A 14,336-nucleotide genomic window follows, 5' to 3' on the forward strand; every position below is an offset into this window, starting at 1 on the left:
TTATAATCAGTGATGAGCAGATTTGTCGACATCTATGTGTGACAAAGGTCATGTAATGTGTTTGCTAATATTGCAAGGCATGCTTTCAAATGTAACTTTGCAATGTGTGTATATTTGAAAAGTGTGCATTTTATCCCAAACCAGGACCTTTTTGTTTGTACACATACCAAAAGGACTTTTAGTTCCAACACTCAAAATATTTTATGCCCAATATGCTGACTTATTTAACTACATGTACATGTATATTTTCGATGTAATTTTGAAATATCAGAAGAATATAAAATTCAGTGGAATCTGGTCAAATGAAATGTACTTGATCAGTTTATACAGAGCACAATCTTTATTCTGGTGTAAACATAAAAAGGTTGTTTTTTTAAATGATGTAAGTTTTGTCCAAAAGGCAAATTTGCTTGACAGTTCCTCGTTATTACTTAAATTTAGACGGGCAAAACAGTCTCCACCTTGTAGGTGGATGACACCACCTGTTGTTGATATGTGCAGGACTGATAACAAGTGATAAAAGCTATTGCCTAGGCTGATAACTGTCTGTTGCAAAAGACCGACTGATCATTAGGAAAACCATTTCCCAAAGATTTTATCTCAGATGAAATATGTCATCATTACACACAGCAATCCATTTGGCTTACTGTGTGTAAGGCTGTATGGGAAAACAATGACGTGCGCCCTAATAAATGAAGGTTATTCAGTGCATGAAACTGAAAAGCTGAGGGGTTAACATAAAGGTGTGTACTGCTCCGCTAATAGAGCAGTACAAGCTGACTTTTGCTTAGCAGGTCCCATTTAATTAAGCTATAAAGAGTTTATTTGTCAAACTAAAACCTCTGACAGCTTCATTAACTGGGAAAATATAAACACATGTCATCATCTACCATATCATTATGAAAACAATACCACAGCATATCATATGCCACTGAAACACAGTGACAATGGGCCTCTGTATGCCCTCTTAGATACTAGGCAGATCAAACTAAAAAAAAATGGAAAAGAAAAAGTTTTCTGATGAATTTCACATTATATCAAATTAAAGCAAATTTGCATTACTTGTAAAAATAATGTTTCTAAGTGACCCAAATTGCATTAAGTAGTTCATCAAAGCATTTAATATCAATAGACAATCAAACATGATTCAGACATACCAGTGTCAGATTTCCTTTTATATGTGCAGCTTTAATCAGGATTCAACAAAGCAACATTTGAGCTACAGTAGTGTTTGCAATGTACTATATAGCATCTTTGCTAATCCTTTTTATTTGATCATTATCAGTATAATACACAAAACAAATACAGTACATAAAACAAAGAATGAGTGACACAAATACGTTTTTAAGCCCAGCTACAATGGCTTTGCTGCATTTTTGCAAAATTAAGCCAAAGTCTGTTTGATGGGTTCTTCGTAAATATTCTTGTAAAAAGTTCTTGAAAAAAAAAAAACATGAGCAACTTTATGCATTTTATTGGTCACCTTTAGCCTTACTTGAACAGGCAACTGTTGCTATCGTAGCTCCGCAAGTGTCCTTTAAACCAGCTGCTGGATGTGCAATAAATTCCCCAGCCAAGAGTTCAAAGCGTCAGTCAGCTTCACTGCCCATGAGCTAGCTTGGGATAAAGGGCATATAATCAACCCTAAGTTTGTTCCTAACATGCATCAGCCACAGCTGTCCAGACAACACACTGAGAAAAACAAGTGTTTGTCATGAGGGCTGGGCCAGTCAGGGCTTAAATTGGACAGAAGCCCTTTGCTGTAAGGGGCTTCCCTGAATGGGTGAAAGCAACTTAAGCAGAACTAAATCCCTTATTCTAACAGATGTATGGCAGATGAGTCTGTCACAGTGGCTGAAGGAAGGCGGGTGGGGTTGTTTCTTGGCCAGAAAGAGAGATAGTTAAATGGATGGGTGCATTGGTTTACGCCAAGAAAGATGTGCACAGACATGAGGAAGTCTACCAGGTTTCAGCACTATGGGGATCCTCTGACCTGACAGCTCACGTGAATGAGCTGATATACGTGAGTTACTTGTCTTCTTTCAGCCCCTAGCATATTAACATAATATTAGCTTTGCCGAATTTTTGGAAATGACAGAATTACAATGTGGGTAGTATTAAATATATGATGTCCTATAGTTAATATGATTGAGTTTTCTACAGCAGAAAAAATAAAATCCTATATTTGTCTGTTTGCCAAATATTGTCAACGTTCTATATGTAGCTAATATGTAGCTATCAAGTACAGTATGCTAACACCGACAGAGCTAAAAGGTTGATGCTAATAAGTGTAATATTAATAGGCAGATAAATCATGTTAGTTGTATTAATTTAGCTGGCTAGCATTAAAAACCTATTATGATATTAGCATTGTTTTATTCAGATGATTAATAATATGGTATAATATGCTTATACATAGATTTATTAATTCATTCTTCAATTCATTAATTTTTCAGAAGGTCACTGTTTGCTATTTGCCTATCACTGTTTTACATGCAGTAAAATGCTAATGCCAGCATGCTACTAATAGTAGAAATTGATAAAAAGATGACAAATATTATCAAACATAACACATAAATGCTGAGTATAACAAAGGCCACTTTACATATATGTTATTTTAGCTTGTTATCAGTCAGAAATATTTATTAAATTACTGAGAACATCAGAGGATTTATAATGTATTGAATTTAAGTGTTCATCCATCTGTCTGCCTACTATTATTCTACATGCAGCTAAATGCTAATATCCACATGCTAACAACGATGACGCCAATATGCTGGCATTTAGCAGCGGGTACAGATATTTATAATCTGGTATAACATCATGTAAGCTGTATTTGTTTAGCCTGTTAACAGTCAAAATAATTTCTTTTTGAAAATTTTTGAACTTTCATGTTATTTTTAGTTTATAGACTGGAGGATTATTTTTATTTTTTCCATATATTACCCACCAGCCACAGTAATTTTGATCTGATGACAGCACTAGAAAAAGTCAGAGGATCACCAAAGTTATTGTAAATTTTCCATGAATATTACCATATTAGCCAAATTTATGGACAAGCTAATAGTTGTAGAGATACACTATTTGCACAAACGTACTGGGCTACCTACAGGAGCTGCGCTGCATGGAAACCTATTGCACGAAGCTCCTGCTATACAGTTTTTTGTGCTGATGGTAATGTTGGAGGAGGTTCGGAACTCTGCACTTCAGCAGAGTGTTGATTACACTTATGCACTATATGCCCCAGCTCTTGGCAACCTCACTCTCTAACTTTACGTGGCCTGCCAGTTGGTGTCTCAGTTGCTGTGGTCCCTAAAAACTTCCACTTTTGCAAAAATGCCACTTACAGCTTACTGAGGAATTTCTGAAAGGTACAAAAAATTAGATGAAGGGACTTGCTGCAATGTCTCATTCTATTACAGTAGCACTCTTAAATTAGTGATCTCTTTAGAAAGACCCATTCTTTCTCAAATAAAAGCACAAAAGAGTACAGGCCTAGATTCTTTAGATTTTACACAGCTGAAGCAATGGGACTGAAAATACAAGCATTCAAAGAATAACAGGTGAGACCCAGTACCTTTGTCCATACAGTGAACTTCTGTCAGACTGAAGCTGCTGTCCACAGAAAAAATAATGAAGGCTATATGTGTTTGTCAGGGACATTATCAGTGACTTTTTACAGTAATAGTTCCTTTGGTTATATGTTAGAAAACAAGGCTTAAATAAAGCTCAATAAAAACAACTGTTTAGTTTAAAAAACACACTTGTTGAAGAACTCAACTACTGCAGACCTAATCAGAAATACACAGACAGAAAGTGTGTACTGTTACTTGATAATGTGTCAGATACAAACAGGAAGTCGAGGAACAGACAGATTACAGATTGGTGGGGGGGAGATGTCTCGTCTGTATCCTGTACTTGGCTGCCATTGCACTGAAACTGAAACATTGTCTGATCTGACAGAAAGCTGGATCTTAGATTTCCATAAATGACAGCTTCAACATCAGTTAAACAGCACGAAAATACCACAGCATATCCTGGCACACAAAGTCAAAATAAAATCACTTAAGTCCACCTTAAGTACACAATGCAAAGCAGATAGCAGCTTATGTCACCCTTATTTACATGGTTTCTTACCAAGCCAGTGTATAAATATCTGCTTAGCGGCCTAAAGTTTTTGAGGACAATGTTCCCAGCAGCAGGTGAGAGAGGTTGGTGTTCAAAATCCATATGATAGATATGAAGAACTGATATTTCTGTTGGGAGCATGGGGTCCTCTTATTCCTGAGTTTGTCTCACCACAAACCAACACATGCTGTGCAACAGGTAGGCTTGAGCTGTAATGACAAAATGTGTGCTCGTCACTTTAATTAAGTCACTGTAGATATAAAATACAAATCAGTCCAAAGATCACGTTTGATCAGCTCTTCTACAAGCCACAAGAACGAAACAAACTCACACATGTACAGAGAAGAAAAAAGATATTGAAGACAATAACATCATTAACATCAACATTGGGCTTTTTTTTTCTACTAAGGGCTTCAGAACACAAATGTGACAATCTGTCTTTTTGTTTACGTTGAAAACGAAAAAGGCTATTTACATGATTCTCTCATGACACTCGGCCTTATTTCCCCAAATTCTTTGCAGCTTAAAGGCCTCGTCGAACCAAGCTTTCAAAACAGAGAAACATTCTGAGAAAAAAAACCAATGCAGTCCAGTGACATTGGATTAGCTCGCGGAGGTGAAGTAAATTAATGCAAATCAGGGTGCAATTTTGATAAACTTGAGCCCATCGATTGAACCCAATAGTAAGTAATTCTGAGAGGACAGAGCTCTGCTGTGTTGCTCACTTTTGTGGACCGTTATGAGTCAGTTCATGGTACAATCAATCTTTGGTCACCTGTTAGCTGCTGAGCTGTTGAATTTCTGTCTCCTGTTGCTGATATATGCGTGAGGTTTTCTTTCTAGTATAGCTCTGCTGGAATCCAGAAACATGACACAATAATCATCTTTTTTCCCCCCAGCACTTCACTTTCACAAACACACTGTAGACTGGAGTTAACATTTTCCAACAGCCTCAGAAGATGCTTAAATGACCCAGAATACTTTGACTTTGTGCAAAGCATGAACTGAGCTCTCAAGTGTTGCTATTAAGAGGCATGAGTGAGAAAATTATTGATTCACTTTTTGTATGTGAAAAAGAATAGCTCAGTGGGAGTGGAAGGTTCTGCAGGTAATCTACTAAAAAGGTCAATGATTAGTCTTGCGTCAGAAACTGTCGTCTTAAAGGCTGACGCAGCCCAAGACTGCTTTATTACTTTACTACAACCAGCTCTGCCTTATAAACCTAAAATATTTGTTTAACAGCCCATGTGCAGGATGTGTCGCACAACACAAAACATTATTAACTGTCAAATCCCAACCGACTTGCAAACCCAGGACGGTACTGTGACCGTGCAATGTGTTGTTTTGCATAAGGGTCTGCAGGTATTTATTAAAGTCAAAAGAAAGAATCTGACTCACAGCCACCTGCACAATCCTGATATTTAGGAACACCTCCAACACCTTCGTCACAGTTAAAGTGACATTTTGACAAACATTACAGTTTTTCTTAAAATACTTTTGGGACAGAACTTAAAAAGTAGACAAAATGTATGAAGTCGATTTGTGATGTTACAGAGCTCAATGTGTATTTTTTGAGTTTGTTTATTTTTTGAGCTCTCTGCTATTTTCACTATGACCCGCTGCCTATTTGATGAAACACGATGAAAAAACCTACAAACAGCTCTGCACACTGCAAAAAAACTAACCTTGCTACCAGCTATACAGCCATGGCTTGTATACATCTTGTAATTCTCTCCTTGCCCCCGATGCTCTGCGGCATGTTCTGCTTTGTTATATCAAAATACACTAAATATGTGGGGCTTGGCTCGAACTGTTCAGCGTGAGCAGCTGACAGGGCAGATCCAAAGATTTGTCACAGCCATATACCCGAACCAATTACATGCTCATTCTGATAACGTCTCCCCTTGGCATTCCACATAAATTAATGCTCCTTGCGACAACTATCGCATCCAGGTGCAATATAAGGCATGCTCTTTTCGGTGTTAAATAACGGCACAGTGTGGAGCAAATTACCTGTCGCAAGCCTTAGAAAACCACATTCATATGATTACGTTACATACTTTCCTCCCCACATTTGGAAATGGAACACTTACAAATACATAGCAGCTGTGTCAGTGCCTTACAAAATTGTCACAGTACTCATTTAGTAAATTTCACCAGCAGTTTTTTAAAAAACCAAAACAGGGTTATGAACTGTACATGAGTCTGGTTTTCTCTGTGGACACATTAGCAGGGTGCGTGTCTGGACATCTCTGAACGACAGTCCCAAAACTGTCCACATCGCTGTCCTGATTTGTATGTGACTTGCTCTCCATTTGGTATCTCAACTGTGCATATTGGTTTCCCAACTGAGTGACCCAGGCTCAAAATTCTGTTAAATCACATATATCCAATCCTTAATTTGTGCTAACACATCTGCCACAGCCGTCCAGTCACCCTCGTGTAAGTAGGCCAGAAAAAACCCCCACTTTTTTCAAACATTCTTGCTGGCCCTAAATGATGACTTTTTAATTCAAAACTTCTTTTCCTCTCACATTTTACTTTGAGACTCTTACTGCCAGTGCTTTTGGGAAACCAGGCCTGCAGCAACAGTTCTTGAATCTTCAAGTAAAGATGTACAACAAGAGACACAAGCACCCTCTGCGTTAGGCAGAGGAAAAGAATTGGCAAGATTATTATTATTTTTTTTTAAAAAGGAGACATAAAACGACATTATTAATGCACTTGCAGCATCAATCTCGAGAGATGCGTCTTTCTCATAGCGCGGAATTAGGTACATTTTAAAATCATGTTTTAAAATTCAAATGCGAGTTAGATTGCAGAGTTTATGAGCCCAGTGCAGTAAGAACATGAAGCATTAAATTACTTTGTTAAATTCTACAGGTAGTAGTGACCAAGTGTGCTCCCATAGTTTAAGCAATGACTGACATATACATGGTCGGTGTTCAAGACAAAGAGGAGTCCATGTTCCCTTTTTGGGGGTGAGAATCATGCAAACTGCAGCAGAACAGATGAGAAAGAAGCAAAGCACCCTCTCTCCTGTTAATGCAGTCTTAAAATGCAGTTTTTTAGGCCATGAAAAATAGGAAAGGGAATCGTGAAGCCTTGCATCCATTCAAAGTGCTTGATCTAAATAGGTGAGTATAGTTTTTGTTCTTTGTTTTCACATTTGTTTAGTCTGGAGGGAGAGATGTAGCAATGGCTGCTTTCATTATGGATCACCCCTCTTCTATTAGGCTCAACCTTCCCTTCTCCCTGACACAAACTGCCCCCCCCTCCCCCCCCACGCCCCTGAAAAAAAGGAACAATAAGAAGAGCGATTACGTTGAGATGACAACTCCTTTCGACAACGGTTCTCTGTTGAGGTACGTGGCCCAGTAGACGAGGTTGAAGGTTCCGAAGAGGACAGGGAACACTATCCGCGACATCTTGTCGATCTTGCTGACACTGTTGTAGGTCTTCTTGGGGTCCATCGTCTTGGTCTCAGCAGAACGCAGGTGTACCGACGTCGTGTTGGAGATGGTGGAGATGGACGTGTCCTTGGTGAGGTTGGGGGTGTAGTTGACACCTGCCGAGCACACGTTGTTGGGCTTCTTGGACAGAACCATCGGGTCTCGTTTCTATGGCAGGACAGAGCACGTTGAGTAGAATGTTAGTTACAAGCCTCATTTTGCTCTACTGTTACAGTTTTTTTTTCTGGCTTGAGAAGAATCTGTGTTTTTTGTTCTGTCTGGAGTGATTAGTGACCTTACTGAGGTGAAATATTTCTGGCAGAACATTCTGGTAAAATGTGGGCTGCTGAGTTATTGAATTTCAATCAGTTAGCAGCATGATTTCCACTGGTGTTCTGTCAGTTTGAGTTTTATTTATGATGACTGCACTGTGCATATATGTTTTAGTGCAGCTGTTAACAGATGCCTGGCGGTTGTCCTAGACATCACTGGGATTACTAAACCAAGCAGAATTTATAGTAATCCATGCTGTGAAGTGACTTTCAATATCCTGATGACTCACAGTGCATTTATGTACTTAACTGTTTTTTTCAACACTTATACTGAAGTTCACTTGCTTCAGTGCCACGTAAATGTAACACTGCTCTAATATCTGTTTGCTAACTGTGTAGCTAAAGGCAGAAAATGATTAGTTTGGCATGAAGGCCTTGACACACCGGATGTGATTTTGCTGGACAAAACTGCGGCATTTATTTTTTTGAACCAAGCTTGCTTTTTCTGATCCAAAAGCAGAAATCTGACCAATCAGATTATGTTTGGCACACCAGTACGGTACATACAATCAGCTCTCTGTAATTATTTCTTTGCCTCCTCAGATGTGGTCTCAACTCTGCCAACAACAGCTCAAACTACTCCGCTGTCATCCCGAGATATGTATGAAAGTGGTCGTCATACAGCTTCAACTCCTGGATCAAACCATGAAATTCTTCCTGGTGTTGCCTGATGAGAATTAGAGGAACCCAGAATCTCAGTTTCTTCCTTTTCTTGTTCAGAAACATCAGGAACAGCTTATCATTGCTTTATAATGATTTAATTTTTTTCACAGTGCATGTGAAATGTGATCTGCCTGTTTATACAATACACAACGAGTTTGGATCCGAAGAACTGGGAATTTCACTTTGGTGTTTTTGCAGTGTGTTCGGTGTGTAATGACCTTAAGACTGTTTAAAACCCTATAGTACCACAGAGTAAGTAGTACTGTTTCTCAGATAAGCCTAGAGGCCTAGAGTAGAGTCACTGAATTTCTTCTGGATTTTTTTTATGGTATGATCTGACAAATAATCAAATAAATAACTGTGCTTCAGTTTTTTTGTCAGTGAAATTGTGTGGGCTCAAATTGTGGTCATAAATATTTTGTACTTGTAAATCAGTTTTGTACTTGTAAATTAGGATTCGTATGTGTAAAAAGAATGTGTGTGTGTGTGTGTGTGTGTGTGTGTGTGTGTGTGTGTGTGTGTGTGTGAAACAGATTTGTATGTGTAAAAAGAATTTGTGTGTGTGTGGACTTAGCCAAAAAATACGTGTGAAACTCTGCACTCAAGTTTTAAGTACAAGTACGATTCGATAGAAGCTAGGTCCCCTAACTTTCAGTAGCTGTTGAAAGGATAAAGTTTTGGTATATCAGTGGTTAGAAATACTTTAGGATTCGTTTAACACAAAGTCGGGGCTGACCCGGGATCATGGCTGTGAGTCACAGTGCGCAGCATAAAGGTACTTTCACATCGGACGCAGCATGTGCTGCTAATGCTAACTGCTAACTAAAAGCCAAGGATCCAGAATTTGTTGCGCTGGCTGCTGAGCTCTGTGGGTTTTTGCAGCAGCTCTACCTGTGCTAGATGCACCTGCTCCTTGTTGTTTCTATCTCTGACTTTATGTCCTCTACAAGAGTTTCTGTTTTTTTTGCTGGTTCTTCAAATATTCAATAAAAAGATGTGTGCTCATTCATAATGAAGAAAGCTTTGTAACTATCCCCACTAGTGAAGACTGTCATTTCCACAATAAGGTTAGATAACCATTTGCACCAGTCAGATAACAAAACATAACACAACAATATTGTTATTTCACATAATCAATCAGTTGCAACACTTCCTTTGTTTCTTGTGGAATATGATACAAACCGGATTCCAAAAAAGTTGGGACACTAAACAAATTGTGAATAAAAACTGAATGCAACGATGTGGAGATGGCAAATGTCAATATTTTATTCAGAATAGAACATAAATCACAGAACAAAAGTTGAAACTGAGAAAATTTATCATTTTAAGGTTAAAATATGTTGATTCAAAATGTCATGGTGTCAACAAATCCCAAAAAAGTTGGGACAAGGCCATTTTCACCACTGTGTGGCATCTCCCCTTCTTCTTACAACACTCAACAGATGTCTGGGGACTGAGGAGACCAGTTTCTCAAGTTTAGAAATAGGAATGCTCTCCCATTCTTGTCTAATACAGGCCTCTAACTGTTCAATCGTCTTGGGCCTTCTTTGTCGCACCTTCCTCTTTATGATGCGCCAAATGTTCTCTATAGGTGAAAGATCTGGACTGCAGACTGGCCATTTCAGTACCCGGATCCTTCTCCTACGCAGCCATGATGTTTTGATTGATGCAGAATGTAGTCTGGCATTATCTTGTTGAAAAATGCAGGGTCTCCCTGAAAGAGATGACGTCTGGATGGGAGCATATGTTGTTCTAGAACCTGAATATATTTTTCTGCATTGATGGTGCCTTTCCAGACATGCAAGCTGCCCATGCCACACGCACTCATGCAACCCCATACCATCAGAGATGCAGGCTTCTGAACTGAGCGTTGATAACAACTTGGGTTGTCCTAGACCTCTTTGGTCCGGATGACATGGCATCCCACATTTCCAAAAAGAACTTTGAATCGTGACTCGTCTGACAACAGAACAGTCTTCCATTTGCCACACTCCATTTTAAATTATCCCTGGCCCAGTGAAAACGCCTGAGCTTGTGGATCTTGCTTAGATATGGCTTCTTCTTTGCACTGTAGAGTTTCAGCTGGAAATGGCGGATGGCACGGTGGATTGTGTTCACTGACAATGGTTTCTGGAAGTATTCCTGAGCCCATTCTGTGATTTCCTTTACAGTAGCATTCCTGTTTGTGGTGCAGTGTCGTTTAAGGGCCCGGAGATCACGGGCATCCAGTATGGGTTTACGCCCTTGACCCTTACGCACAGAGATTGTTCCAGATTCTCTGAATCTTTGGATGATGTTATGCACAGTTGATGATGATAACTCCAAAGTCTTTGCAATTTTTTGGTGGGTAACACCTTTCTGATATTGCTCCACTATCTTTCTGCGCAACATTGTGGGAATTGGTGATCCTCTACCCATCTTGGCTTCTGAGAGACACTGCCACTCTGAGAAGCTCTTTTTATGCCCAATCATGTTGCCAATTAACCTAATTAGTGTTAATTGGTCTTCCAGCTCTTCGTTATGCTCAAATTTACTTTTTCCAGCCTCTTATTGCTAGTTGTCCCAACTTTTTTGGGATTTGTTGACACCATGTAATTTTGAATCAACATATTTTTCCTTTGAAATGATACATTTTCTCGGATTAAACTTTTGATCTGTCATCTACGTTCTATTCTGAATAAAATATTGACATTTGCCATCTCCACATCATTGCATTCAATTTTTATTCACAATTTGTTTAGTGTCCCAACTTTTTTGCAATCTGGTTTGTAATAACTTAGCTGATGTCTCAAATACACTGCCGCACTTGTAGGCCCTGCAACCAACTGCTAATATTTCATAACCACAGGTCATAGCCAAGTTTGCGATTTTGGTATTTCTGGATGATCTGAGGATAAACTCTTAAATGTGTATCAAAGTACCCACAAATTGTACCTTAGGGTGTTGTGCTTCCATAGCCTTCTTGCCATCCCAAGCCCAGCTCCTCTTGGTGAAGTAGTTCACTGTTGCGAACTCAATGAGGGCAGAAAAGACAAAAGCATAGCAGACGGCAATGAACCAGTCCATGGCTGTAGCATAGGCCACTTTGGGGAGCGAGTTCCTCGCACTGATGCTAAGGGTGGTCATGGTCAGCACAGTGGTCACCCCTGGGTGCAAACAAAGTTAGACATGACGATTTTAAATTTAGTTTTTATGAGCCAGCTGGAAACAAATGACAGACTGGCCTCACTCAGTGAAGGTGGGCACTTTAATAACTCCTAACTGTCAGCTTGTGCAGTGCTGCTGCTCAGTGAGCGACTGTTATTATTCTCCCTGGTATGAATGCGCATGATGGAAATATTACCCAGTTAAATAAGAAGTTTTTTTACTTTTTTTTTTTTAAGGATTAGTACGTAAGCAGCTTCACTCACCAAAAACAGTTCTGGCAGGAACTGACTCTCTGTTCAGCCAAAATGACACCTGGGACAGGATTACAGTCATGAAACATGGCATATACGTCTGGATGACAAAATATCCAATCTTCCTCTTCAGGAAGAAATGGGCCATCATCACTGTATACTGTCCTGAGGGGAAAGAAGCAAATAAAAAGGATATAAGGTTAGATAAGGACAACAAACAACAGCGTCCTAATAACAGAAATATCTACTTAAAGATGCACTTTGAGAATAGAGGAATTATTAATGTGCGACTTGACCTCCTTACTGAACAAAAGATGTTTAGTCTACCGCATTGGGCATGTCTTTATTTTAGAACAAACTACCAGCTGTGTGATCAAAAAAACAAGTAAACTGGCTGCAATGGTGCTTAGTCACTGGATAAAAGGAATGAAAAGTGTCATTTGAGAAGCTCCCCTTCTTTCCACTATTCTACCATTAGACTAATGAAATAATCAGAGGTGTTGGAGACTGGTGAAAATGTGTAAAGAGAACATTTCAGTTAAACATAACAGCAAAATGAACCTGACTTCAGGTCTGTTATTAAAAGGAAAAATTAGCGTAAGTGGTGTTAATTACTGTGAGAACACGAGAATAGATTATTATGCAGTTAATGTCTGGGTTCAACAATGGGCCATGACAGTGGGAGGTAAAAAGTGTGTTGAGAGGTGGGAAGTGGGAGGACAGAATACTCTGCTAAACAACAGAAGATTGCATTTGAGGGTTTTAAATAAAAATCTCCATTGCCAGCAGCAGTTTGTGACTGCAGGTGCTGGTAAACTATGAAAAACCTAATGACTGTATTCCATACACTGGGGCACACGTACACAAGCCGCTCTCTCTCTCCCTCACAAACACACACACACACACACGCACGCACGCACGCACGCACGCACACACACACACACACACACACAAACAGAGTAATACATGAGGCTTTCTCCAGGCACAATCGGATTTTTGAACCTCCCTAATCCCTGGTTACAATCTGCATCCTGCCATCAGTGAGCGCAAAGAGAGGGAGTTAAAAAGCAGGGGGGGGGGGGGGGGGGTTGAGGGGGGTGCTGAGGCTTCCTGTCTTGGGATCCATTGCTGAGCTCCAAACCCCGCCCCTTTCCACCCTGCCAATCCAGGCTCTAACACACGTAGACACAGTCAAACACACATGAAGGATGATCTCTAGCTGTTGACACACACCTCAGCGCACGCTCTAAGCCACGGAGACGGACACTCATTGCTTCTAATCACTGGTGGGATGGAGGGGGGATAGCCGTGTAGATATATCTGCATACCTCTTTTTTTCTTTTTATGTTGTTTTTCTTTCTTTTTATTTTTCTGGTACCTCCAACGCTCTTCATGGAACTGACTGGCTTGGGGAGGACAGAAAAAGCAATTCAGAAAGCGCGCTGAACTCATCAGCTGACATCAGCTTAAAACCGGGGGAAATTTCTCTATTTTGCAGCTGCCCTGTGTTGAGGACGAACGGCCACTACGCACACTTATCAACGTCACTGTCACTGCCATGCCTCGATCTGGAGTTCCCCAGCATGCTTAGTTCTCTCTTCTACCTAATCGCTCGGGCCTTCTGATGCCTTCATGACTCCAGGCCACCTGGTTCACAACTACCCAGTCCACTTCTACACCTGCTGGAATCATCCAGACACATCCCTTGCAAAGGGTTACCTTTGCACTTGATGCATGGATCCTGAAAGGACCGGGGGCAAAGGAAAGAGGAAGACCATGCTCCTCTGGTGGATTTTACTTTTCTCCCAAGGATCTGTATTTCACAGTGTTTGTGGGGAACTCCCTTTTGTGTCAAGCAACAATGCAGCCATGCTGGTAAACTGGTGAGTTGGAGGGAAACTGTTTTGCCCTGTTTTGCCAAAGGTGTGTGCACAGCATTTAAAATGATTTATTATTCTCTGGAAAATGTCCTTCTAGATCATTTAACTTCTTAACACCCGGTAAGTCAGTGTCAATGCATCAAGTGTCAGGGTTAGACATAATGGGAGGGGTAGTGGTAGTGTTTTTATAGTACCTTAAAAGAAAAGTATTAAGATACAAACTAAAAAAAACTGTTCATTAGATATTTGCTAGACATTAAGGCTAACACCAAGCCCATTCCTAACCCTAAATGGGTTACTGGTGACCAGATGGGTCTTCAGAGGTTCACAGGATATGGCGTTTTGTCCCAACACTGACGTCGCAAAGGTTCCTGACAAGCCCTGAGGTCCCTGCAAACTGTAGACGTAACTGTTGCTAGAGTAAGCCTTATCTGCTTTTAGAGTCAGGGAGTTATTTAAGGAAAGTATCTGAGACGGAAGAAG

At 40.0% G+C, this 14,336-nt stretch overlaps 2 protein-coding genes across 4 annotated transcripts in view; one reads left to right on the forward strand and one right to left on the reverse strand.

Annotated features, from left to right (window-relative positions):
• The first annotated feature begins 1,186 nt into the window (after positions 1-1,186).
• The window catches only part of LOC309701088 (gamma-aminobutyric acid receptor subunit beta-3-like), a 103,533-nt gene continuing 90,383 nt past the window's right edge, over positions 1,187-14,336 (forward strand). The window contains exon 1 of one of the 2 annotated variants that reach the window (XM_082525090.1): positions 1,187-2,023. Coding sequence is in view for 1 of the 2 variants with exons in the window: in XM_082525088.1 (XP_082381214.1) it covers positions 13,708-13,856 (149 nt within the window). In the remaining variant the exon portion in view is untranslated. Of the gene's footprint in view, positions 2,024-13,193; positions 13,857-14,336 lie in introns of those variants that run through there. The other variant, XM_082525088.1, reaches the window with a different exon arrangement.
• The window catches only part of LOC309701089 (gamma-aminobutyric acid receptor subunit alpha-5-like), a 45,310-nt gene continuing 32,993 nt past the window's right edge, over positions 2,020-14,336 (reverse strand). For both annotated transcript variants that reach the window (XM_082525092.1, XM_082525093.1), the window contains 4 exons: positions 11,986-12,138; positions 11,510-11,721; positions 7,453-7,748; positions 2,020-4,337 (listed from right to left, as the gene is read on the reverse strand). In XM_082525092.1, the coding sequence (XP_082381218.1) occupies positions 4,220-4,337; positions 7,453-7,748; positions 11,510-11,721; positions 11,986-12,138 (779 nt within the window). In that variant the 3' untranslated portion in view covers positions 2,020-4,219. The remainder of the gene's footprint in view (positions 4,338-7,452; positions 7,749-11,509; positions 11,722-11,985; positions 12,139-14,336) is intronic.

Source organism: Aulonocara stuartgranti (genome assembly GCF_965226115.1).
Source record: "Aulonocara stuartgranti genome assembly, chromosome: 23".
NCBI lineage: Eukaryota > Metazoa > Chordata > Actinopteri > Cichliformes > Cichlidae > Aulonocara > Aulonocara stuartgranti.